Consider the following 27,780-nt stretch of genomic DNA (forward strand, 5'->3'; position numbering starts at 1 on the left):
AATTCAAGTTGTTATAAATATATGCAGGTAGTCCTCAACCTATGACCACAATTGACTCCAAAATTTCTGTTGCTAAGTGAGACATTTGTTATGTCAGTTTTGTCCCATTTTATGACCTTTCTTGCCAAAGTTGTCAAATGAATCACTGCAGTTGTTAATAACACAGTCGCTAGGTGAATCTAGCTTCCCCATTGCTTATCAGAAGATTACAAAAAGTGATCACATGACCCCGGGACTTTGCAACCGTCATAAACAAACTTTTGTAAGTCGACAACTATCTGTATTATTGCTATTTGCTTTGCTTCTTTAAAATGACCATTTGAATGTTTAGTATTGATTCTTCACTGCAACAAGATGAAAGTGAATGATTTAAACAACTTATCTTCTATCATTTGATTTTACAGATACAGTATCAGGTCATCTTAAAAAAAACTGAATGTAAAAACAGAGTCGACACAAAAATCAATTAAAGCGTTATTAAAGAATAGCTGCCAAAACAGCAAGGCATTTGCCTTTATTTATATTCTATCTTTCTCGCCATGAAACATTAGAGTCTCTTACGGGTTGTTCTGTTAAGGGAATAATCTGTTGGGGGCAGGGGTGAAATCCAGCCGGTTTCTTACAGGTTCTGGAGAACCGGTAGCGGAAATTTTGAGTAGTTCGGAGAACCGGCAAATGCCACCTCTGGCTGACCCCAGAGTCGGGTGGGAATGGAGATTTTGCAGTATCCTTTCCCTGCCACGCCCACAAAGGCACACCATGCCCACAAAGCCATGTCCATAGAACTGGTAGTAAAAGAAAAATTGAATTTCCCCACTGCTTGGGGGGCTGCAGAAGCACTGAAGAGGCAGTGGATGGGGACGCCCTGATTTTCATTGATACAACTTTTTTCTATTGCTAGAAAAAAGTGTCATGGTTAGACTGCAGTACTGCAGGCTAATTCTGCTGATTGCCGGCTGCCAACAGTTTGGCAGTTCGAAACTCACCAGGCTCAAGGTTGACTCAGCCTTCCATCCTTCCGAGGTTGGTAAAATGAGGATCCAGTTTTTGGGGGGCAATAGGCTCTGTAAACTGCCTTAGAGAGTGCTGTAAAAAGCACTGTGAAGTGGTCCAAGTGTTCTTGCTATTGCTTAAACCTATTTTTCACCAAGAAGGAAGAGGCCTGAAGTGATCTCTTGCAAAGGGATCTTGATATTAAGCCAAATATCAAGGCCATCCTAGAGCATTCAAATTGTTGTCATCATCATTCTAACCATTGTGGATGTGGATACTCCACATCTAATGAAGGCCTCTTCCACGTGTATCCAACCTATACAGCCCTGAGCTTTCTTTTGCTAATTGGGCCCGCAATAGTTCTGATGCCATTGATCTACCTTGTTCTGTGTCCCTTTCGTGGATGCCTTTTATCAAGTGGGATCCATTGTATAACTGCCTTAGTCTGCCTGCCATCAGTTCTTCTTGCTATGTGACCAGCCCATTTCTATTCTTCTACTCTCTTGATGATATCCTATATTTTCTCTTATCCATGTGCAGGTTTCTCTATCTTGTCTTGGGATGCCAAGCATGTATCTTTCCATGGTTCTTTGCACTGCTTGTAGCGTTTGTATTGATTGTGAGGTTAATGTTGTTGTGGCCTGCCAGATTCAGACAATGAGGAGGTTGGGAGGAACTTGGGTCAGTCCTGGAGTCTGGGGAAGGCTCTGATGAGGGCTCTGTGTTGGAGGCAGAGAGGGGGCCAGAGCCATGTGCCAATTATCAGCTGCCTTTGGAGGCAGACATCAGTGAGGCAGACAAACAGATGGAGCCTGTTCCCAGTGTGCGCATGCACAGAGTTGCTAGATGAAGGGAAAAGTTAACAAATGGGTTTGCTTGGGAGTAAGGCCACAGGTGGACGATGAATGACCCCTCCCAGAGAAAATAAAAGAGAAGTGAAAGGGGAGTAAAGTTTACAGGAGACATTAGTTCACTTAACTGGTTCGTGACTCTCCAAGACTCCTTGCTAAGCTTTGCAGATATCGGCCTGTCAGCTCTCCAAGCCACATAAGGTCTGTGACTGTAAATCCTCTCTCGAAATACTTTGCTTGATGTGAATGAGCAGAATTCACAGTCAATTTTCACAGTAAAATTTAAATTCACAGTAAAGGGTTTTTTGTTGGGACAAGGAGTTTGCTTCTTGCTCTTGGGAAGTCTAGGTCAGAACAAATGTCCGTAATTCACTGGCATATGTAGGCATAGGTAATGCACACTGATTGAACATGTTGTACCTTGTAATATACGTCATTGGACTCAACACGACTTACTGCTAAGGATGTATGTGTGCGATCACAGATGGTGGATTTTGAGTTGGGGATTTTTTTCAAGCCACCACCTGGCCACGAAGCTCACTGCATGATTTTGGCCAGCTACTCTGCCCAATCTGTCTTGCTTTTAGGATGATACCATAACAGAAGAATCTGTTGTAAGCTGTGTTGAGAAAAGGTGGGATAAAAATAAAACAAAGGAATATGTTTTAGTAGTTCAGTATTCTCTATCTGGTTTCTCTTGGATTTAGTCTTGATCTTTTAAAAAAATCCTTTCTTACAGCAAGAGCGACTTACATTAGGACAATTAGAAATTGAGAGAAGTATTAGAAATAGATAATATTGATGACGTTAGTAATGAATCATATTTTGAGCAAAGTAGATACAGTTAGTAGAAGACAAGTTGCTAGCTGGAGATTAATAGCCCATTAATTATTACTCTTGCATGATCTAATGTGATAATATTATAAGATTATAAGAATTTTTTATGAAGCTCTCATCTTTAGTCTGTACTTGTAGGTTCTTTCCCAGTTTGCACAGAGGTGGCCTCTTCATTATTGAAACTCAAACAAGAGACATCCCAGGCAATGTATATCATCTTTTGGCCAGTGAGTCATAGTGACACAGTGGTTAGAATGCAGTATTGCAGGCTAAGTCAGCTCATTGCCAGTAGTTCGAACCTGACCTGCTCAAGGTTGACTCAGCCTTCCACCCTTCCAAGGTCAGTAAAATGAGGACCCAGATTGTTGGGGGCAATATCAGCAAAATTTCTTATAATCAGTTGCATGGCACATATTATCCCTTTGGATTGGGTGCAAGAGTAAGAATTAATAGGCTATTAATCTCCGGCTAGGAAGTTATCTTGTACCAAAGGGATCAACAGATGTATCTACTTTGCTCAAAATAGGAATGGGCTATAAAGCAGTATATAAGTGCTATTGCCCCTTTATAGAGGACTATAAAGCAGTATGTAAGTGCTATTGCTATCTTTTACAATCTCCAGTGAACTCTTATTAATACTTCACTTTCTCTATTAACACTTGTACAATTACAAGCATTGCCTACACATACACACACTACATACACTATACTTTTCTTATTTTTCCAGATGTAAAATGTAAAATGTCTCCAGTCTACTCTCCAAGCCTGCAGTCAAAGACAAGCAACTTTTCTTACATTTGACCCACCACAAGCCTCTTTCCAACCTATCAACCATTCTAGGGTATTATTTATAGCAATAGCAATAGCACTTGGACTTCCATATCGCTTTATAGTGCTCACAGCCCTCTCTAAGCGGTTTACAGAGTCGGCATATTTCCCCCAACAATCTGGGCCCTCATTTTACCCACCTCAGAGGGTTGGAAGGCTGAGTCAACCTTGAGCTGGGGACACTCAAATTGCCAGACACTAGGTAGCCAAAAGAAGTAGCCTGCAGTACTGCATTCAAACCACTGCACCACCATGGCTCATATCCTAAGAGCACTATGCTAGCTTGCAAGCTATCATTGTAAACCATTGAAAACCGAGTGATTATTTGATTGCCATATATATCATAGCCCACACAGCATTTAACACATTTTGTGGGTAGATTATTATAGACTAATTTTTAGACTTCTTGAAAAACAGAAACCTGTTTTATAACTTTGGTATCGAGTTTTGATTGGCCTACTGTGATGGAGGCTTACTTTCTTACACCAATATGTGATATAGTTAATCATTAAAACAGAGTATTACATACAGAAATGTATAATAATTTTGAAACAGATGCTGTAAGTCGTTAAGTAAATTCAAATTCAAATATTCAAATCTTCCCTGTGGGATCTGTTGACAGGGAAAAATTCATCTCAAAACTTAGAAAGCAAAAAAAAAATGCTTTTCTCCATTCTACCAAAATAGCTAATGCTTGAATGATAGATTGCAATTGAAAAGGAGGATATGAGGCCACACTATCTATTCATCTACCCTCCCTGAATGAGGAGCAAATAAAGATTATAGAAGCAAATATCTTACCAAAGATTATTTAATCCCAATGTAAGTTTTCAGCCTACGGCCGTGATGACAAACCTATGGCACCCATGCCACAGAAGGCACGCAGACGGTGGTGGGTTCCTACTGGTTTGGACTGGCTCAGCGGAACCCATAGTAGCTTGGCAGCCTGGGTCGCTGGAGCCAGCAGCGACAGAGGGCCACCATGCCCCCAAACTGGTTCTCCTGGTGGCGCGGTAGGCAGCACCATCTTGGTTTTTGCTTCTGCGCATGTTCAGAGCAATTTTAGTTGTACTGCATGTGCATGCACAGCACGTTCCTGAGCGAACCGGCAGTAGTCTCTGCCAGAACCCACCTCTGCATGCAGAGCCCTCTCATGCAAGCCATTGCCCCAGCTCATCCACCGCACATGTGCGCACGCCTCCCTGCAGCCAGCTGATTTTTGGATTGTGCACGCATGTGGGGAGGGCAGAGGATTGTGTGTGCATGCGTGGGGGTTGTGCGTGCATGTGCAGGGTTGTGCGTGCATGCATGGAGATCATGCGTGGGTTGTGTGGTGGGTGGAGGGAGCACGGGGAGGTTTGGTGTGCCCCCCCCACACAGCCCGCTTTTTGGTTCCAGGAACCTGCAGAGAGGCCACTAGGCCCAAAATGGGTTGTGAGGGGGTCACATGCACTTGCGCTGGAGGGCGTGGGAGCGTAGGGGGAGCGTTTGCACATGCGTAAGGAAACCATGGGGGTGCACATGCACACGGGGTGGGGTGGGGGGGTGTTGTGTGCATGTTGCATTATGGGCACGCGATTACAAAAAGGTTAGCCATCACTGGCCTATGGTATTTATCTCAAAAAACCAATAATACAATACAATAGCAGAGTTGGAAGGGACCTTGGAGGTCTTCTAGTCCAACCCACTGCCTAGGCAAGAAACCCTATACCGTTCCAGACAAATGGCTATCCAACATCTTCTTAAAGACTTCCAGTGTTGGGGCATTCACAACTTCTGGAGGCAAGCTGTTCCACTGATTAATTGTTCTAACTGTCAGGAAATTTCTCCTCAGTTCTAAGTTGCTTCTCTCCTTGATTAGTTTCCACCCATTGCTTCTTGTTCTACCCTCAGAGAATAGTTTGACTCCCTCTTCTTTGTGGTAACCCCTGCTATCATGTCTTCCCTAGTCCTTCTTTTCATTGAACTAGACATACCCACTTCCTGCAACCGTTTTTTATATGCTTTAGTCTCAATAGTCTTACTCTCAGCTTATCATTTATTCATGTAGATGAGAATGCCAGATTAAGAATGTGATTCAAAGTGTATTGCATTGTTATCTAATAATCTTAAAAAAAAAAAACCACCTGAAGTTTGCAATGGTTTTACTTCTAGTGACAAAATATCTTCAACATTGATAGAGGTATCGCAAAGTGTACGGCATTTTTCAGTGGCCAAAACCAGTGACCTTTCCTGAAGATGTTTTGGGCTGGAGGAAGTCAAATCACGCAATCCTTCTTTCATTACAAGTTTCATTCTTTTTGACATCAGCTGTACAGCAAGGAAGCATATACTGTGAATTTTAAGTTGAGTTAAAAGGTTTTGGGACATGATAGGTTTTCTTCCCCTATTCCCCTCCTCTATCTCATGCTTCTGCTCAACAGGAAAGGATTGTTGGAAGAAAAATTCATCTGGGTTCAGCTCCAAGTGGAGAAAAAGACACTGGAGACATGGAGGCTGCTTGGAAAGATGGTTTAATGGTGGACAGAACCACATGGTTTGAGGTCCTGGGAAAAAAGGGGATCACATGCTTCCAGATGTTGGGTGAAGAAGAAAAGGGGGAAAGGGAGGCTTGCTGAGAGGTTTTTATACTCTCTATTTGGCCCCACCTGTTTCCTGTCCCTGTGTAAGAAATGTATTCTCATTGGTTGTCAGACTCCCAGGGGCTAACTTTGTAGATTGTGTGCCTTTTGAGTCCCGAGCTTGGTTGATTTCCCAGATGCCATGTGGTGAGTTTCTGTAGAGGGTTAATTCTACCTTTGTTATGTAGAGTAGACTAACCCAGTCATTTTAATGGCTCATTGACAAAGGTGGGGGCTATTAAGAGTGAGTGTGTTTCCTGCCTAAAAACATGTTTCTCAATTTCTTATCCAGGGAAATATAATATTCTTTTCAATATTTCCCAGGACATATTATCTTTCTAGGAGAGGGGTGGGTTTTAACTTCCTACAGGTGGTTGTTACTTTTGTTGCATCTTGGGAATAAGCACACTATTGCACACCAAGGCTAATGAAAAAAAAAAGGAAAAGAAGGCCTGCTTTTTTGTGTGTCTCCTTAGCATTTTTCTGCTGAAACAAATGTATGGTGAGTTCACATCAGGATCCATGATCCAGAACAAGCATTATGAAACAATGCAGAACTAAATAGGTACCCTCTATATGAAAAACCGCATTGCTTCTTCAGGATGTACAAGTAATTTCTAATTAACGTCTGCCCTCTGGTGGAAAAGGGAGAAACTGACAAATAGTGATTAAAACGTAACCTCCACTATACAGATACGAAAGGGAATAAAAATTAAGATTTTTTTTTTAAAGGGGAAAGATATGATGAAATTGAGCATCGCATACATTTTGACTCGCTCCTTTCATTAGCAAAAAAAAAGTTTTGGTTGAAATGATGACTGTTCCTTTGAGCATCTCTTCGTAGGCCACAATGCACGTATGGAGAACTAGTTATGTAACAGAATATATTCAGAGCAACACATTTACAAGAGACCTAGTAAACCACAGAGGCAATCCCCAAAAAGTCTGCTGGGAAATAAAATTGCCCAGGAACAACCATTTGAGGATGTAGCTGTATCCTCATGCCTGCATCATTTCATTTCATCAAGGATCTGATTTTATTAAGACTTTGAATGGGCAAGAAAACTGAATAAGAAGGAAAAAACTTGAGAAGGCTCAAGCAAAAACAAAAACTATTTCTAACCAAACATTTGTATCATTTATTCCCAACCACCCCCAAAATAGGGTGGACCTCCATCCTGTTGCTTTTCCAAATGGCCCTAAAATGTGATTTTGTCAGCAGGCCTGGGGACCACAAATGGTGATAAAGCTGATAAAATGGGTAATTTGATTGTGTTGTTGCTGCCAGGGCGGGGTAGGGTTTTTTTAAAAATAGTTTTTTTGTATGGTGAATGTTTTTAATAATTTCATTTTTCTTTAAATCATGCACAAATAAACTAGATTGTCAGTTAATTTGGAAGTCGATCCACGGTGGGATAAAAACAGATAGTCCTCAATTTAGGACCACAATTGAGCCCAAAATTTCTGTTGCTAAGCGAGATAATTTTCATGATATAAAAAAGATGTTGAGGCTCTAGAAAGAGTGCAGAGAAGAGCAACAAAGATGATTAGGGAACTGGAAGCTAAAACATATGAAGAACGGTTGCAGGAACTGGGTATGTCTAGTTTAATGAAAAGAAGGACTAGGGGAGATATTATAGCAGTGTTCTAATATTTCAGGGGTTGCCACAAAGAAGAGGGAGTCAAACTATCCTCCAAAGCACCTGAGGGTAGAACAAGAAGCAATGGGTGGAAACTAATAAAGGAGAGAAGCAACTTAGAACGGAGGAGAAATTTCCTGACAGAACAATTAATCAGTGGAACAACTTGCCTCCATAAGTTGGGAATGCCCCAACACTGGAAGTTTTTAAGAAGGTGTTGGATATCCATTTGTCTGAAGTGGTGTAGGGTTTCCTGCATAAGCAGGGGGTTGGACTAGAAGACCTCTAAGGTCCCTTCCAACTCTGTTATTCTATTCTAAATAATTGTTAAGTGAACATTGTCCCATTTTACGACCTTCCCTACCCCACTTCTATTTTGAATCAACATCTTTTTATCTTGAGATTCTTACAGTGACATCAAGCTCTTTTCAGATTATCTTTATTTTGAAGCACTTTGCTTCCTGTAATACTAGAAATCCACAATAATTATTTACAACTCTCACTTCTGGAAAACTGTTTACTTTAATCATGTCTGAGTTGGACATAGTGGAAAATCTTTCCAAAATGTGTTTTTGTACTTTGCCTCTTTATTAAAACTGTTATTAAATGAGGAACATTAGCAAAATAAATGGCTTATCTTAGAACTCATTTGCAAAGATAATTGAGGAACCATTGCTTGCCGGACACATCTCTACCTGACCCAGTAGAATTGGGAGGCAAGGAATGTTGTGGGTCCCATCCCCCAGGGAGATACGTCTGGCAGGACCCAGAAGAAGGGCCTTCTCTGTGGTAGCTTCCTCTCTCTGTAACATCATTCCCCCAGACATTAGTCTGATCCCACTCTAACACTCTTTCGGAAGGCACTGAAGACGTGGTTTTGTCAGTGGGCCTGGGGAACCCAGAGCGGGATGGAGCCCATTAAATGGTTTGTATGAATGTGTGTTGTTGCTGGGGTGGAGGGTGTGGGCGTTATTATTTTACTAATTTATTATTTTAATCTTTTTATTTCTTTTATATGGTTTTTATATCCATGTAAACTGCCTTGAGATGCCATGTGCAAGTAGGTGGCAATATAAAATTTTTAAAATAAACAAGAAAACAAACAAAAATCAAACAAATAAATTACTATAGTACAGTACCATGCAGGTAATCTTTGATTTACAACCACGGGTAGTCCTCAACTTACAACAGTTCATTTAGTGGCTGTTCAAAGTTACGACGATACTGAAGAGAGTGACATGACAGTTTTTCACATTTATGGCCATTGCAGCATCCCCACAGTCACATGATCAAAATCCTCACAGTCAGAGGTGGTACCGTATTTTCCAGAGTATAAGACGCACCTTTTTCCCTCAAAAAAGAGGCTGAAAATCTGGGTGTGTCTTATACACTTAATACAGTATTTTTTGCCTCCTGAAACCCAGACCCTTCACCAAAATGGCTGTGCATAGCTTGTAGGAGGCTTTCAGAGAGCTCCTGGAAGATGGGAGGACAGAAATGAGCAAAAAATGGACCGTCTTTTGCTCAATCCCCCTCCCCCAGTCCCCAGGAGCCTATAAACTTCCTAATGCTCTTTTTTGACAAAAAATGGCCCAGTTTTTGCAAAAATTGGCTATTTTTTGCTCGTTTTTGGTCCCCCTACCCCTCAGGAACACTCTACCAGTCTCCTAAGGGCTATTCCTACCACTTTTTTTGAGGAAAAAAAAGGGCCCGTTTCAGGGGTGGGTTTCAAAAATTGTTCGAACCTACTCTGTGGGCATGGCCTCCTTTGTGGGAGTGGCTTGCCACCCATGTGACCGGATGGGAGTGGCCTGCCAGCCATGTGACCTGGTGGGAGTTGCCAAGACGATGTTATTACTAGATATTACTAATTACTAGATATTATTAATATTACTAGATCATTATTAATGCGTAGATAACTGTGGGACATCACACACACACACACACACACACACACACACACACACACAAACTATGACAGTGCCAGGAAAACACAAAAAAAATAAGAATCCCCCCCCCCCCCCCAAAAAAAAAGACTGCCAGTGAAACCAGTTTTTTTTTCCTAAGCCTAAGGACAGGAAAGACAAAGTCACTGGAATAAAAACCATCAAGGCAATGTGGAAAATTATAAAGGACAGGCGCTCACGAACCATCAACCACCTCAGAATTACCTAACGAGGGTGAAACACACTAAATCTGGCAAAGCTGCCTTGCACCAACCTGGTCTGCCCATAGAAAAGCAGCCACTTTGAGAAACATAAACCTGGTCTGAACACTTAAAAGCAACATATTGCATCACAAATAAAACACTTGCAAAAAGGAATAACATTTCTTGTAATAAACATTCTATAAACAATAAATAAATAAAATTTCCCTAAAATAATTAAAAACCACCACATTCAGAGAACACCAAAGGACCCCACAGTCCTCTCCCTCCTTATCTTTTTCTTTTTTGTCCTAACTTTCTCCTCCTCCCCCCCCCCCCAGACCCCACTTCCTTCTAGCACTGATGATGTTACCTAGTTTGGTAATGAAATGCCTGTAAGAAAACCACCAAGATCAGAAAGCAGCAAGGATCCCACTATCCCCACCTCCTCTTTCTCCCTCTCTTTCTCCTGTTTGTCCTTTCTCTTTCTTCCCCCCAACCCCACTCCCTTCTAGCACTGATGATGTTACCAAACTAGAAGTGCTGGAGAGGAGCTCTCACAGGGTGAAGAGCTTCCCACTACAGGCACAATCTATCTGCAGCTGTAAATTACTGCAAGCAGCAGCTTCAGGCACCTCCTCGCAGCTGACAGTTGCGTTTGGGAGCGGAGATGGAGGCAGCAGAAGCAGGCACAGCACGGGATGTCCCAGAGCCCAGGCACTTTTGGAACCTTTGTAGGGCCAGAAACAACTGGAAAACAAGCCCACCGCCACTTCCGAGTGCCACATATTCGCTCCGCAAGCAGCAGACCCGCCTGTTGCAAGGCCGTCCCATGCTCCAGCCTGGCCATGGAAGACATGAGCCCTTCATGCCCACCAAACCTCCACACAACGTACCACCTTGGTCGCGCCAGGGCAACCTTCCACCCACCCGCCAGCCCAGACACTGAGTGGTGGCTGGGTGGGCGCCAGTGAGCCCCGCTGCCCCGGCCATGTGGTGCCCACTGCTCACCTTGAAGGCAACATCGTGGAACTGCTGCTGAGTGAGGACTGGCTGGGCAGCGCCCCCTATTAACCACCCTCTCCTGGGCCATGCCCGCGCCCCTACCCGGTCCGCCTGCTGAGTAGAAGGAGGAGGCGGGGATGTGTTGCTGGGCAGCCGGCAGGGCGGAGGTGGGCGTGGTGCTGCTGCACTTGCCCTTGGGGCTTTTCTTATGGACATGTTGGCTGGTGCTGCTTCAGGGCGCCCCGGGCACCGGCTCCTCTGAGCGCAGCCCATTCCCCCTCCGAAGAAGACCATTTTATTTTTAAAAAGGCCTCTGCAGACAATCTTGAAAACCTGTGAGGTTGCTTTGGGAGGGGGAAGACAGGCAGCATTCCCCCCACCCCATCCCTGGTTGCTTGCAGCCTCGGAGCCTGCAGCAACTTGCACAGTAAAGGCAATTAAGGACTCTCGCTCGTGAGATTTTCTTTACTGTGCAAAGGCTTGCTTTAAGGCTGCAGGCTCTGAGGCTGGAGGCACCAGGGAGGGGGACAGGGGGAAATGCTGCCCATCTGTCCCCTTCCAAAGCAACCTTGCAGGTTTTCAAGATCACCCGGAGAGGCGTTTTTTAAAAAGAAAATCCTGAAAAGCCACAAGATCTGGAGAGACGGGCAGCCGGTCCTTTTGGAGGGGGGGAATCCCCAGAACCAGGAGCGCAACCCGCACAGCTTGTTCAAAGAGCAAAAGAAAGGGACAGGAGAGGAGTTCGGCTGTTTGAAAAGCCCGGCTTGGAACTCCTCTCCTGTCCCTTTCTTTTGCTGTCTGTACATGCAGTGCAGGTTGCGCTCCCTTTTCTTTCATAGCCAGTTCGTTTCCAATTGGGAGAGGGGGGAAGAAATCAATTTTTTCCGTCCCTCTCCATGGATCCCCACCCCAATTGGAAACGAGCTGGCTATGAAAGACAAGGGAGCACAACCCGCACGGCTTGTTCAAAGAGCAAAAGAAAGGGACAGGAGAGGAGTTCGGCTGTTTGAAAAGCCCAGCTTGGAACTCCTCTCCTGTTCCTTCTTTTGCTGTTTCTACATGCCGAGCGGGTTGTGCTGACTTGTTGGCAAGGGCGCTTTGCAGCGACAGGGGCCAGGAGCGGTACCGGTGTTCCCGGAAGTTAATTACTTCTGGATTCACCGACCATCTGGTTCGCGCGAACCGGGACAATCCAGGAGAACCCACCCCTGGCCCGTTTTCACAAAAAACGGGCTGTTTGGGGGAGATTTGCAGAGTGAAAAAACTTTTTTTTTTAATTTGCCTCTTCAAAACCTTGGTGCGTCTTATAGTCCGAAATATATGGTATTTACTTACTTTCCCTACTGGCTCGCAAATGTGAGCTCATGTGTGCGCGCCCTCGCTTCGCTCGCACCCACTCCATCCACCCAAGCGCTTGGCCTTCCGCGCTTGCCCTTTGGCTTGAAAATGTGCCTAAATAGGAAAGCATAGAACCAGGATGGGTAGATGGGCCAACTCACGAATTCCACTACCAGTTCGTGTGAACTGTTCCAAACCAGCTTAATACCACCTCTGCCTACAGTCACATGATCAAAATTCAGACATTTGACAACTTACTGATTTTATGATGGTTGCAGTGTCCCAGGGGCACATGATCACCTTTTGTTACCTTCCGACAAGCAAAGTCAATGGGGAAACCAGATTCACTTAACAACTGTTACTAATTTAACAATGGCAGTGCTTCACTTAACAACTGTGGCAAGAAAGGTCGTGAAATGTGGCAAAAGGCACTTAACAAATGTTTTGCTTACCCACAGAAATTCTGGACCCAATTGTGGTCGTAAGTCGAGGACTACCTGTATTCATTCAGCAACTGTCTGAAGTTGTGATGGCACTGAATGTACATCTTTTATTTTTTTTAAATGTAATTGCAGATTTCTTACCACTAGGTGGCGCATGAAGCTCATCTAATGGGAGAATATAGACAGCATTGGCCAATGCTCTTATTGTCCATATATTTGAAATTTTCCTTTTATAGTCCAAGTTCTTGGCCTTGCCTAGGGAGATGGCTAATGCTACATTGAGAAAATATTAAAAAACAGATAGTACATCTCCACAGACTATTCAAAATCTGCTGAGAGAGAGGGGGGGAGGGAGGGAGAGAGAGAGGGAGAGAATGTCATTCAGAATAAAAATGACGTTAAGCATTAAAGCAGACAGCTGCAAAGAAAGTTTTTCTGGTTTTCAAGGTTAGCAGAAGAATTCTTAGTCATTTTGAGGATAGTGAAGTTATATGTAGAGGAAAGAGGGAATGACTTTGAAGAACAAGAAGAGCTTCTACCGAAGCAATGGTCAGCTAAAAGGGACATGAACCCAGGTCAAGAAAGTAACTTGAGAAATCTTGTCAGATTGGGCCTCTTCTAGTTCTCATGAAAATAAAGTGAGGGAGGGGGAAGTACATTCAGAAATGCATGATATTCTTATTGTTCCAATTGCAATGAAAGTACTCCTGGTGTACATGGCTTTGGTGTTTGAATCTGAACTACTTTGTAGGGTTGATATTATACGATCTAGTCAAAGCAAGATTCTAAGCCAGAGAGCTAACAGCATTGGCCCGTAAGCCCTATCTGGCTCTTGGGCTCATTTCAAACTTCCTGTGCAGAGGTAGCATTCAGCAGGTTCTGACCAGTTCTAGTCAGAACCGTTAGCAGAAATTTTGAGTAGTTTGGAGAACCAGTAAATACCACCTCTGAGTGGTCCGGCCCCCATCTATTCTCTGCCTCCCGAATTCCTGAATGGGGATTTTATAGTATCCCCTTCTTGCCACACCCACCAAGCCACACCCACAGAACCAGTAGTAAAAAATGTTTAATCCCACTATTGTTCCTGTGTATGTAAAAATATCAGCTTTCTCATAAAGTGGTCTTCACCTGTGTTTTGGAAGAGAATGTCAAAAAGAAATGAAGAGAGGTGTCTGAGAAAATAAATAGTCCCTACTCACTTTTACCTTGCTCACTGCTTACTTATATTTTAGCCACCATGTACAGCATTTCTTGGATTGTCTTGGCAAAATGTTTGCAGGCCCTTGATACTGAGAGTATCAAAGAATCAAAGAACTCTTTAAATGAATGTGTTTTGTTAAGTTGCAGAACATAAACTGTAGGACTAATATTAAATTATACGACAAAGAATTACAAGTAGTCTTGTTTAGTGACTGCTTGGTTTGGCGTCTGTTATAATGGGGAGGAAAATGTAAGTTTACAATTTATGCAGGTCTGTAAAACAAAAGAAAGCTGAAGTAAGATTTTGAGTGCAGTTATGATTTCACTTAACAACCTCTTCACCTAATGACCAAAGTGTGCTGGTCCCAACTGTGGTCAGTAAACAAGTACAAGAAATAATGTTATTAGATATATGGCTACTGTTCAACAGAAATAAAAACAAATAAAAAACCCTAAATTTACAAAGTAGTTGATTTTATTTATCAGGATATTGGTATCTTATTTCTTATTTATTTTTAAAAACTATGCTCATAAGCAGACATAAATTAGCTATGATAATTTATAAATGTACTATGTTGCTAAATAGATTGGCGATGCAGGAACCTATTAACAGAAGGGTTTAATTTGTTTTTATATAAACAAATTTGATGTAAAATGGGCCCTCATTACTTCTTTCTTTGGCTGGCATCTTTTTAAAATTTCACCAGGCTAATGCGGCACACAAAACTCCAGAGAGAAAAGTATCAAAGGATATGCAGTTTGGTTGGATAATTGACCTGATCAGATACGCCAGAATTGGTGTAAAAGCAGTTCATACCTTTTCAAAAAGTTGTGGAATCTTCATTCTTGATGATTTTTGAAGAAGCTTTTTAAAGTTGAATGATTTCACTGATATCCTGTTTAAAGTTTGGAAAAAGTAGAACATGTAAACTAAATAGAAAATCAGTATTCAGCTGCACCCATTTACCATATTTTTCGGAGTATAAGATGCTCTGAAGTATAAGATGCACCTAGCTTTTGTGGAGGAAAACAAGGGGGAAAATCTGCCTGCCCCCCAGCAATTTGCCTCCCTGCAGCCAACAGCAAACAGTACAGACTATATACACTGTTTGTGGTATATTTCTGTGCATGTGTGCCTGATCCATAGGAAAGCAAAGAATTGGCGAAATGTAAATTATGGCAGTATATTAATGCCAGAAAATTGTCTTAAATGTAGCCACACTAACTCCTCCCAATTATTTAAATAGATCTACTCCAAATATGACTAAGTCAGGGTCTAAGTCAGCAGCCTTATCTTAATACTGTAACAGGACATTGTTACATTTCAGACTATGCTTGTACAGATGCTGTTAAAATTGATGTAGCTTTCTGGAAGTATATGTTATTCTCTGCTATTTAAAAGAAGCTACAATAGCACTGGGCCTCTTCAGATCAAGCATTTATTTTAAAAAGCTTCTTCATTTTATTAAGTTGTCTAGAACAATAATAAAACTGTCTTTAAAAAATAAATCTAATAATTTGATCATTCTATAGGCATTTATAGTTATTGACTTACCTCTTTGCAGCAAACAGCCTGTTTCAGTATAGCCTGATTAGCACAAGAAAAAAAAATCTGCCTCTGCCTCCCAGCAATTTGACTCCTTGCAGCAAACAGCAAACAGCCCATGGTAATCCCTGCATCTTGAAACAGCTGAAGGTCAGAAGGCTGATCCAACATGGTTTTTGACTTCTCGGTGTTGCCTACAGCCCTGGGATTTCCTGATGTTAGCCAAAACCATTTTTTTAAGAGCAGTCATGGGGCTCTTGTCTGTTGTGGCTATGTGGGAAGCCAGCAGGGAAGGTCGCAAATCATGATCACACAACCATGGGACACTGCAACTGTTGAATTAGCAAGTTGCCAAACACCCAGATTGTGATCATGTGATGGTGAAGCTGCAACTTTGAGGATCAGTTGTAACCCCCACTCATTCAGTGCCATTGTAACTTTGAATGGTTGCTGAACAGGTAGTTGTTAGTCAAGGACTACTTGTACTTGCTGATGATCAAGTGTGCCATTAAGAACTGGTTGGACAACAATGGCAGAGATAACAATGGGAGGGCAGATCTGTGGGAGATCTGCCCTCCAGATTTTAGGTTCTGTATCATCCATGACACCAAGATCAGGGAGGTGGATAACTCTGGTAATTACTCCATCAATTGCAAGGCAGTGACCTAGCAATGATTGTTACAAATTTCTTTGTGTTGAATTGAGCTGTAGAGACAAATGGGCTGCTGGTAGCATACCATCCATTTAACTACCTAGTCTTTCATCAGTTCTCTCATAATCACCGCAGAGATGATGTTAGGATATCTAAGATTTCAAATTCGGGTGTTTTTGAGTTCCATGCAAGTGGATCATGGGGTAGCTTGTAAATTTAGGTCTTCCAGGGTGACCATGACTTGTTGTAAGTAATCACAGCTCCAACATACATGACACTTTGGATCTGTACTTTACTTTGGAGCAGATGAGATATGAATTTGATATGGAACACGTTCATATTTATCTTTACTAGGGTCAATATTCTTTATCAAAATGCACATCACACATGTAGGAGACCTTTGCATAGGGAATCAACCACTTAAGATTGCTCCACCCAAAATCCTAGTATATCTGGATGAATTCTAGGGGACAGTTGATTTCTGGACTAAGAAGACAACCAGAGTGCTGAACAAAATTGCTGTTGTGAGTCCTCTCCCAATCATTCATCCCATGCAGCTCCATGGTTCACCAAGGATCTAATGGAGATGAAACAATCACAAAGGAGTAGGACTAGGCACTGGTATAATTTGTTTGAGCCTATACAATGATAGTCCGAGTAGCAACCTGTCAGTTCTTCTGTTTATTGTATCTGGAAATCAATACTCGTGGTTCTGCTCAAGGAATACCAAGAGGGATATTTTGCCCATAAACATGCCAGGTGAATTTGCTGGTGCTTTTCTGGATAAAGTTGCTTGTCACTTCTGAGATACAATAAATCTTAGACAAAGACCACAATGAGCAAAGCAGGACCTTGAATGCCATCTATGTGTTTGTCCTATATGTTTCCAAGTCACAGATAGTATTGACAGTATTGAAGGGTGTGAGCTATTGTTTCAATGGTTGCTGACTTACACTGAGAAAGGTGTTTATTATATGGGATTTTATGGAGTCCTTACAGGGCTGACATTTGCTGGACATTATAGTGTCCAGGGTCAGAGCTCTTTGGAATTTTATAGTGGCTTCCAGAAGAAAAAAATAGTGGACTGAAGACAACTCCATGAAAAGTCATAATGGTGTGAAGTTTTTTGTACAACCAATTTTTCTATTTCAAGGTAGACAGATTTGTAATGTCTAAATAGCATTTTCTCTTTTCTCTCTCCATTTAGTTTATTTTTTCCTTTATCTGACACATTTCAAGTTTTGTTCCTTCCATTTCTCTACTTCCCTTCCCAGTGCAGCTTCACCCCATTTCCAACCAGTATACTATTGGAAAACAAGAAAGGACCCTGTTGTGGAAATGTATGGCAATGTGTGTGTATATGTGCACCTGTGGAAATGTGTCAGCTGGACACATTTATTAGGGGGAAGAGAATCTCTTAAGATGGTTTCAGTTGGAGTTGGCAACATATATCTTCAGATATTGGCAATATCTACCCTTCTTAATCCTGAAATTTTTTCATTCCTACTCTATGCAAATTGTTATTGTCATCTTTGGTCTTTTTTTTTATAATATTAAGGTAAAGGGGGAGAATGAACAAAAGAAACAGAAAATAATACAGGTAGTCCTCAACCATTCATTTAGTGATCGAAGGTACTACAGCACTGAAAGAAGTGACTTATGGCCATTTTTCACACTTATGACCATTGCAGTATCCCTGTGATAATGTGATCAAATTTCAGGCTCTTGGCAACTGGCATGTATTTGAATTTGCACTATCCCAGAGTCATGTGATTAATGTTTGTAAACTTCTCAACCAGCTTTCAACAAGCAAGGCAATAGGGGGAATCCAGATTCGCTTAACAACTGCATGATCCATTTAACAATTACAGTGATTCATTCAACAACTGTAGCAAACAAGACCATAAAATGGGGCAAAACTCACTTAACAACTGCCTTGCTTAGCAATGGAAATTTTAGGCTCAATTTTAGTCATAAGTTAAGGATTATCTGTAATTTATTCCTAACAGAATATCATTTTATAAATATACATAAAGATGACCTCAAAATAAGTTATTTGGAAAATATGTTTCTAAAATTCAGTTAATACTTCATTATTTTGAAACTGAATAGATCTTACTATTCTATCTAACTATCATTGCTGATATTAACATCAGTATTTCTTTTTAGTAAAAATGTTTTGAATAAAAAGTAAATTAACAGTAACTTTTATGGGATGCGGTGACTCAGTGGCTAAGACGCTGAGTTTGTCAATCGAAAGGTTGGCAGTTTGAATCCCTAGCACAGCATAACAGAGTGAGCTCCCGTTACTTGTCTCAGCTTCTACCAATCTAGCAGTTTGAAAGCATGTAAAGATGCAAGTAGAAAAATAGGAACCTCCTTTGGTAGGAAAGTAACAGCGTTCTGTGAGCCTTTGGCATTTAGTCATGCCAGCCACATGACCATGGAGACATCTTCAGACAGTGCTGGCTCTTCGGCTTTGAAATGGAGATGAGCACTGCCCCCTAGAGTCAGGAACAACTAGCACATATTTGCGAGGGGAACCTTTACTTTTAATGGTAACTTTACTGGTGATCTGGATTTTTAAAATGATATCAAATTAAAATTCATGACTTCAGAACATTTATATTGAAATTTGCAAACCTAGTTTATGAATGTGTATGCAATATACAAGGAACAATAAAAAAAATCATACTAAGGTAGCTTCGTATTTTGTTAGATGAACTTGCCAGTTTATTTTGTTCTGTATCTATCACACATTTGTGAATCTATTTTGATTATTTGTAATAGTCTATATAAGTGAAGCAAATCCAGATGCTATTGAATATGATAGGTCATCCGTTTTGTGCACCAATCCCAGAAACAGGATCCAGGGCAAAAGAAAACCCTCTTCCTTTTTAAAAGTCAGTTTATGAACTCTTCCTAGTTGCTCTTTTAATCAGAGTACTGTATTCTTCTGCCAGCTTCTTTTGTTCATTTAATTTTTCCAGCACTGCATCCATTAAATACGAAGCAAAAGGAAACTGGAAGGGAAACAGAGTAAGAAAAATGATCAGTGAAGCCTATATATATGTATATATATTTTCAGCTAAAAACATTTACTAAGTATCTTCAAGCGATTAGATTTCACTTAGTCCTGACGATGATACTCCTACACAGGAAGTGCCTTTCCCTAAAATGGATCCTTTTGATTAGTGTAACTGTTCCTTATCATAAAAATGATAAAAGAGCAGAATAAAATGAAAAAAAGATAAACGCCTTATTGAACAATTCATGGTTTACTGACCATGTTAATGATGTAATCTGCAAGACCAGCAGCTCTGTCATTTATCTTCAATCAGCTGATCAATATGAAGTTACAGTCATCTCTAGGGCACTTATAAGTAGACGCAGCACTACAGGCTGACTGCTCTCAAGAGGGGAAGAGACAGAGCTATCAATACAGTTCCAAGTGCTGGGGGGGCAAAGGCTTTCAGAGGCATCCAGTGAAACTTGTGACTCAAGGCAGAAAATAACTTCCGAGATCAAGACACAATTAGAGTATTCTAATCAAAACTCTCTCCCTCCTTCTCTTTTGGAGCAGTGACGAAAATGGAAGAAGACATATGACAAGATTCCACCCATTTCCAGAGATGGAAATATTGTAGGAGAGGGAGGTATGTTTCCCCCCATCCCCACCCCTCATGCCATCATCTCCAGCCTGGCTTTATTTTATTTGAAATTCATGTTCAAGTTAGAGAAAAATATGATTCACAAAGTGGTTGTGACAGAAATGAAGATTTAACTATGAGGGAACTCACTAATACTCAGCTCACTTCAGCAAATGAACTCTCTGCCAACAGGTCCTATTCTACCACATCAGCCCAACAATGGGCTGTAATGGCAGAAAACGGACAGGCAATTTCCCGAATTGACCGTTGTCTTACCTGAACGGTCCTTCTATGGGTGCTGCGAAGGGAATCCAATCATGGGTTAACTTAGCCCTCTAGCCTTGAGACTGAGTATGCAAATTTCAAAGTCACGCCTCCTCTGACTGGACTTCCGTTTCCATTCAGTTCTCGTACGAAGTCCACCGAAGGAACAATATGTCAATTGTCAATCAAGCCGCAGGCCATCCGGCACTACCTAGTCGAGTCCAGTCAGAATAAGAAAGTCACAGAGTCACGATCAAAATGGAGCCCTGACCAGCCGAAACTGCGGGCGGGTTTGGATTCCCTTCGCAGCACCCATAGAAGGACCGTTCAGGTAAGACAACGGTCATTCTCCTGTGTGCTGCTCCGGGAATCCAATCATGGGATATGCCAAAGCAATTAAGTCCCAGGGCGGGAGCTAGGCTGGTCAGGCTCCTCCGCAGACGGAAGGACCCTTTGCAACACTCTCCGCCCAAAGGACGCCTCAGCCGAGGCAAAGACATCAATCTTGTAGTGGCGAATAAAAGGTGAGGGCGACGCCCAGGTGGCCGCCCTGCAAATCTCTTCTACGGACGCTTGCGTCGTCCAGGCCGCTGTGGTGGCCGCACTCCTGGTGGAATGAGGAGTGATCCGCCTTGGAACCGGTCTGGAGTGGGTGTCATACGCCAACGCAATGCAAGCTTTCAACCATCGGCCGATGGTGTGGGAGGACACCTTCTGTCCCATTGAAGACGGCTGGAAGGAGACGAACAGAGCCTCTGATCGTCGGAACGACGCAGTACGTTTCACATAGCGACGAAGAGCCCTGCGAACATCCAGATGGTGCCACTGGCGTTCCTGCGGATGAGACGGGTGAGGACAAAAGTCCGGCAGGACAAGTTCCTGAGTTCTGTGAAACAACGAGTTTATCTTTGGAAGAAAGGTCGGATCCAAACGAAGCACCACCTTGTTCGGGTGGAAGATGCAAAGATCCGCACGAACAGAAAGGGCTGCTAGCTCTGACACCCTCCTGGCCGATGTTATGGCCACCAGAAAAGCCGTCTTGAGCGTCAATAATCGGAGGCTGATGGAATGGAGAGGTTCAAAGGGGGCAGCTGTTAGGGCCCTGAGAACCAAGGCCAAATCCCACGTGGGATAACGGTGTACCGTCGGCGGTCGTAAGTTGGAAGCACCCTTAAGGAAGGTCCGAACCCGCGAGTGCTGAGATAAGGAGCGGCCTTGGCCACCCCCGACCACCGTCGACAAGGCTGTGACCTGACGGCGAAGCGTGTTTGGCGCCAACCCTTTGTTGAGGCCGGACTGCAAGAAATCCAGAACTTGGGGCACCGAGGCCCTGATGGGATCGACCCCGGTGCGCCGGCACCACCGACAGAAGGCCTGCCAGGTAGCCTCGTAAATACGGGTAGTTGACGGGCGACGGGCCGCTTGAATGGTAGAAATTACTTCATCCGAATAGTGAAGGGCCGCTAGCATCGCCCGCTCACGTGCCACACGGCTAACTGCAACAGCTGAGGGCTCGGGTGCAGGAGAGCCCCTTGGTTGAGCTGAATCCGGTCGTCCGGAATCCTCCAAGGACGCGAAACGTACAGATGGACGAGGTCTGCGTACCAGGGACGTCTGGGCCACATCGGAGCGACCAGCAGTACTTCCGCCTGTTCCGTCAAGATCTTCTGAATGACCGACGGAAGGATCGGGAGAGGAGGAAAGGCATAAAGAAGGCCGGCCGGCCACCGACTGCGTAGAGCGTCTACTCCCTCCGCCCCCGGAGTCTGGTATCGGGAGTAAAACCGGGGAAGCTGCGCGTTGTGCGGGTGAGCAAACAGATCCACCTCGGGTAGGCCGAAGCGGCGAGAGAGTTCCTGGAAGAGAATGGGGTGGAGCTGCCACTCCCCCTGATCCACAGTCGCTCTGCTCAGCCAGTCCGCCTGAGTGTTGGCTTCGCCCGAGATGTGCTCCGCCCGAATCGATGAGAGTCTGGGCTCCACCCAATGGAACAACCTTTCCGCTTCCAGCATCAGAGCTCTGGACTGTGTTCCCCCTTGGCGGTTGATGTGGGCCTTGGAGGCCACATTGTCGGTCAAAATTAACACATGGCAATGAGATACAATGTCCCGAAACTCCAGGAGAGCTAGACGGATGGCCCGCAACTCCAGCCAGTTTATGCTGTTCGTCAGCTCCTGATCTGACCAGCGACCTTGGGCCACTCTGTCCAGGGCATGGGCCCCCCATCCAAATAAACTGGCGTCCGTTGTAACTTGAACGCGGTCCGGCTCCTTGAATGGACATCCCCGGAGGAGCCTGGACGACATCCACCAATGCAGGGACCACCTGGCCTTGCCCGGAAGCTGCACCTTGATGTGGGAATGACTGGTCTGCGCTCTCTGGAAGGGCAGCAGAAACCACTGGAGAGGGCGCGCATGGAACCTGGCCCAGGGCACCACGCCGATGCAGGAGATCATCTTTCCTAGCAGTTTGGACAGCGACAGCAGTGGTACTCGCCGTTGAGATAGCACATGATGCGCCAGATGGTATATGCTCTGCCTCCTTTCCGGGGACAGGAAAACCTCGCACGACATCGAGTTGATGGTGGTTCCCAGATGAAGGAGGGACGTGGTTGGACGCAGATGGCTCTTGGGCAGGTTGAGGACAAACCCATGGTTTCGCAATGAGTCCATCGTGACCTGTAGGTCTCGGAGAGCCTGATCTCGAGAAGGCGACAACACCAACACGTCGTCTAAATAACAATTGATGCGTATTGGAATTGAGCGAAGGGAAGCTGCCAACACTGCCAGAAGTTTGGTGAACGTGCGCGGGGCCGAGGAGAGGCCGAATGGCAAGGCCCGGTATTGATAATGGCGGCCGTTGAAGTGAAACCGCAGGAACTTCCGATGTGCCGGATGAATGGGCACATGGAGGTACGCTTCTTTGATGTCTATGGAAGTCATCATGTCGCCTTGGCGGATGGAAGCCAATATGCTCTTTAGAGACTGCATTTTGAATTTTTGGTATTTGATATGCTGATTGAGCTGTTTCAAATCTAGGATTGCCCTCCATCCCCCGGAGTTCTTTGGTACCAGGAACAAGATGGAATAAAACCCTAGGCCTTCCTGCCCCTTGGGTACCTGTTCTATGGCCCTGATGGTGAGAAGATGGAATATCTCGGCGTCCATAAGGCGCCGTTTCGACGGGCACCTGGGCACAGGGCACCTGATGAACCTCCTCGGGGGGATGGATAGAAATTCTAGAGTGAGACCCAAGCTCACCACTTGAAGGGCCCAGGCGTCTGATGTGAGCTCCGCCCATTGGTGGGCGAAGGCCAAGAGACGTCCTCCTATGGCCCCTACCTCCTGCGAGTCAGCGGTATCTACGAAAGGAACGGTTGCCCACTCCTCGGGAGGACCGTCTACTCTGCGCCTGACCCTGCTGGCGCCCCCTGTCTCTGGCCCCAGCTCGGTCCTGGCCACGGTCCTGTGCCTGGGAGAACCCCCTGGTGTAGTTGGGGACATAGGGGGCGGAAGTAAACCCCGAGTCCCCAGACCGAAAGGGCTGCCGCCTACTATCAGGCTGTGGCCTCCTAAGTACACGGGCACTGGTGGAGGGAAGCACCTTGCGTTTGTCCCGAGTCTCAATGAGAATGGGATCCAGCACTGCACCAAACAAGGCCCCGCCCTTGAAGGGCGTGGATGCTAGGCGCCACTTAGATTTGACATCAGCTTGCCAGTGGCGGAGCCAGAGCAAGCGGCGAGAGGCCACATTGGAAACCACGGCTCGGGATGCAAATTTTGCCGCGCTAAGGGTGGCATCTGCAGAATACTCTAAGGCCGCTATCAGCTTGGTGACATCCTGATGGAGGCGCAGTTCCTCCGGGTCCAGCCTTTCCTGTAGTTGTCTCAGCCAAACTAAGGAAGTCCTATTAAAGAAGGAAGCTGCAGTAGCGGAACGTAAGGCCCACGCCGCTGCCTGATGAGTTTTACGAATGACCGATTCGGCCTTGCGGTCCTCGGCCTTCAAACCTTCTGAAATTTCAGAAGGAATTAATGCCGGTGAAGCAAGAGCAGCAATGGGAGCATCCACCGTGGGAAACTGGAGGAGTGCCTCCAACTCTGGGGAAGATGTGTAAAGTTTCCTATCTCCGGACCCTGGAGGCTTAACTGCGGTCGGCTCATCCCACTGCTTCTGGATTAAATCAAGAAAAAGCTTGGGAGATGGGATAAAATCCTGTAAGGCCACCTGCTCAGCAAAGAGCCGCTCGGTGGCATCCAGGCCCACAGCAGCACTTTCTCCAGAAACCGCCTCCCCCATGTGGGCGGTAGTCTTGGCCTTATACAACAGAGACTTGAAAAGAGTGTGCCTGAAGAGCCCAGGGGCAGTAGGCTGATCCATAGGTAGGCCCTCATCACCAGAAAAATCCCTATCCGGGATTTCACCTTCCTCCACTAAAGGAGATTGTGCACTAAACACAGAGGGGAAAGGGGAAGGAGGATCCGTTTGCAGGATGGAAGAATCCCCTTGCAGTGCCTGAGGAGCTAGGCCCGAGTAGGCCATAGTAGGCCTGGAGGCCTGGGATCTACGCATTAATTCCGCATCCACCCCTCTGGAAATAGCCTCTGAGATCATGCTGTAAAAATCAGCAGGAAGGCCCAAATCCTGGCCCTCCAGAGGCCTGAGGCCTGCAGCTGTGGGGGTGAATGTGGCAGAAGGCCCAGCGCGTGGAGGCGAACGAAGAGAAGCCCCACTAGCCTCAGAAATAATTGGGGGAGATTGAGGCCCGAAAACCCCTACCTCAGGAAGAGGGGCCTGGGGAAGCTGAATATCAGGGGACCAACCCTGCTCAACGACTCGCACCGGAGAAACAGGCTGCTGAATCAGAACCGGAGGGGAACAAATGGGAGCCCCAGATGCCTTGGGGGGAGCCTTGGCCTTATCTTTGCGCTTGTGCGACTTATCCCAAACAGTAGATGAGGCTCGAGGCCTGCTACTGGAAGCCCTGGTCGTGGCCTTGCTAGGCCCAGGGTTATCCCCCCCCTCGCCAGGGGAACGGGGCTCAGAAACTGGCCCGACAGTACCTTGCACTACCGATTGATCAGCCATAGTATGAATTTGAAAGAGCTCAATCAGCGAAACAAAGGAATGCAATTGCAAAGCACTCGCCAAGAACGCCACGTGGAAGCAGAGACAAAGAGAGAAGCGACCTCCTTCCTGAGTCAGCAACCTCGAGTGAGGGAAAAGGGAGGGGCGAAAGCAGTGCGCAGACTCAAGCGCGCGAATAAATTCTGCCTTCTCATCCCCAGACATTATCACGCATGCGTGAAGTTGCTTCCAAATAAGGCAGCCGGCATCAAAGGCGCGAAATTTAAAAGAAACGGCAGGGAGAAATCCCAAACAGCCGATCCATGCAATCCTCCGGCAGCCGCTCCAGCGAGGGCAGAAGGGAGGGAGGCAGGGGGGAGGAGAGGAACAGCCCCGATAAGCCACAGCTTCGGATCTGACCGCGCCCGTAGGCGGGTGCTATCCGGTGTGGGAAGGCGGCGCTGGAGAGACTCAGCTTCCCTGCGCGCCGAACTTAAAGGGAGGACAGGCGGAGAAGCTGTTTGGGAACGGCAAGATCGCCCCACGCTCCAGCTGCAGTAATCCGATATCCCTGCAAAGGGAGTAGTGAGAGAGGAATCGGCTGGCAGAAAACTGCCGCTTTACCTCCAACCAGCAAGAAATCCACAATGAAAACCAAGGAAATCCAGTATTAATCCTGAGAAATTATCAATTAGTCAAGAGAGAATTGAAATAGGTCTGTAGGCTTGGACTGAGTAAGAGAAACTGAATGGAAACGGAAGTCCAGTCAGAGGAGGCGTGACTTTGAAATTTGCATACTCAGTCTCAAGGCTAGAGGGCTAAGTTAACCCATGATTGGATTCCCGGAGCAGCACACAGGAGAAGATCCCTGAACTATGTCTGTGAGAATATGAAAAAAACTGTAACCATAGCAGACAAAAAGAGGGAAAAACATTTCTTTTCCTGCACGTTGTGATATGGAAATCTCAAATGTTGTGGCAGAGGTAACAAGAAGCAGCTTAGCTTGCACATTAAGCAATAATGGAAAATCAATCAGTTGAAAAATTGGTTGGACTGAGAGAGATGCAAGTTTTGTATAACAGGAATTTAGAATAAACAAGTAACTTGAGATATGTAAGGAGATGGGAGACGTTTTGCTAACAAGCTAGTAAGTCCAGAAAAGGCTTCTGGATGAGAGATGTCTGACTCCTGCCCAGGGCAAATGGTAGCAATGTGGGATTTCCCCAATTACATAATTTGATGTCATCTTGACAAAATCATAATGAAGCCACAAGGCATATGTGCCTATATTTATACTTGGTAATATCAAAATGTTTTCTTGATATTCTATATAAGAAAACCTAGATATGTAGGGAAATTTGTATTTCTTTGTTATGCTTGGGCTTGGAAAAAATAAATGTGTCCACCCCCTCACGTTGGTTGAGCTGGGGGGCTTTGTTCTGTGTCAAAATCATGAATGAATATATATATATATATGATGAGAGCTGATGAGAGCTGATGAGAGCTAAATAGCTTGAAATAGACCTATACTAGTCTCCCTTTATTTATTTATCAGCACAAATACAACATATATACACACACACACACATATGTTGGGTTTGTGCTGATAATCAACATTTAATTTCTGTTTTTGTGATTATTTTTACTTGCAGGAAAATTTTTTGTGATGACTTGTCAAATTTCAAATGTACTAGTGAAGCCGCAAAGTTGGGTTTTCTGTCCTTACAGAATTAATTTGATGGAATTTAAATCTCTATTTGTAGGTATCCTTTGTTAAATGGGGAGGGGGGGAAGCCTTGTGTTTAGAGACGGTTTCTGATTTTGATCAACTCTACTGTATAATATTCAAGCACAGCTAATTCAGCAGTATGAGAAGAAAAAAAATCTTTTTGCCATCTTTAGTTTTCATATCCAATCATAAATAAAGCAGTATCATTCAGTCAGGTGGTTTTTAAAAGAAAAAATGTTCCTATTTATTTATGTTTTTAAATGTGAAGTTATAAAGTACGTGTTCTTCAGCATGCAGTTCCCATTCTCTATTCCTCCTTCAGGCTCTGTTTTCTGAAGTCCCCCAAACTTGTTTTGCGCTATGTAGGTCTCCATTTACTTTTGATACATCTATTATTTTTAGTGTTTTCTATTAGATGAATGTATTATTCCACCACTGTCTTGGGCTTGCGATCATTCTATACTTTGCTTGCTGTTCATCACGTTCTAAGCTGCTTTGTCACTGTAAAATGATTTTTAAAGAGCTGTTTCTATCTTAATCATTCAGTGCAATCAAGGATAACAGGCATTTGAAAATGTTGCAGACATCTTATACATTTATCAGTTTCTGGGACCTGTTCTTATCTAGTTCACTTTATAGATATGCATTCTACGGGGCACCTTTACAGTCTTCATCTTCTACTGAAGCCTATCACATTTTTTTATTAATAGTCAAATAATATATTGACATTTTTCTTCTTCCTTCTGAACATGGTGCCCACTGAACATCTTTGGTTGTACTGGCTGAGGATTAGGTAAATTGAAATCCATCTTGAGCCTATCAAATTAGGAAAAATTATCCATATAAACTAAAGATGGTTTCTCCTTTTCAACACTCACTGGAGTGTCCAAGTTGAACCAAACTTGCATTCTGCAACATGGGAACATGGGAGCTTGAACATTTTTTTGTTCTCTTGCTTTTCACTCTAAAG

The 27,780-nt window shown here is 44.2% G+C and overlaps 1 protein-coding gene across 3 annotated transcripts in view; it reads right to left on the reverse strand.

The window, feature by feature from the left end:
* Positions 1-18,834: 18,834 nt before the first annotated feature.
* CNTLN (centlein) overlaps positions 18,835-27,780 on the reverse strand; it is a 218,812-nt gene continuing 209,866 nt past the window's right edge. For all 3 annotated transcript variants that reach the window (XM_032214335.1, XM_032214333.1, XM_032214336.1), the window contains one exon: positions 18,835-19,123. In XM_032214335.1, the coding sequence (XP_032070226.1) occupies positions 19,010-19,123 (114 nt within the window). In that variant the 3' untranslated portion in view covers positions 18,835-19,009. The remainder of the gene's footprint in view (positions 19,124-27,780) is intronic.

This window comes from Thamnophis elegans, chromosome 3 (assembly GCF_009769535.1).
Source record: "Thamnophis elegans isolate rThaEle1 chromosome 3, rThaEle1.pri, whole genome shotgun sequence".
In the NCBI taxonomy this organism is placed as follows: Eukaryota; Metazoa; Chordata; class Lepidosauria; order Squamata; family Colubridae; genus Thamnophis; species Thamnophis elegans.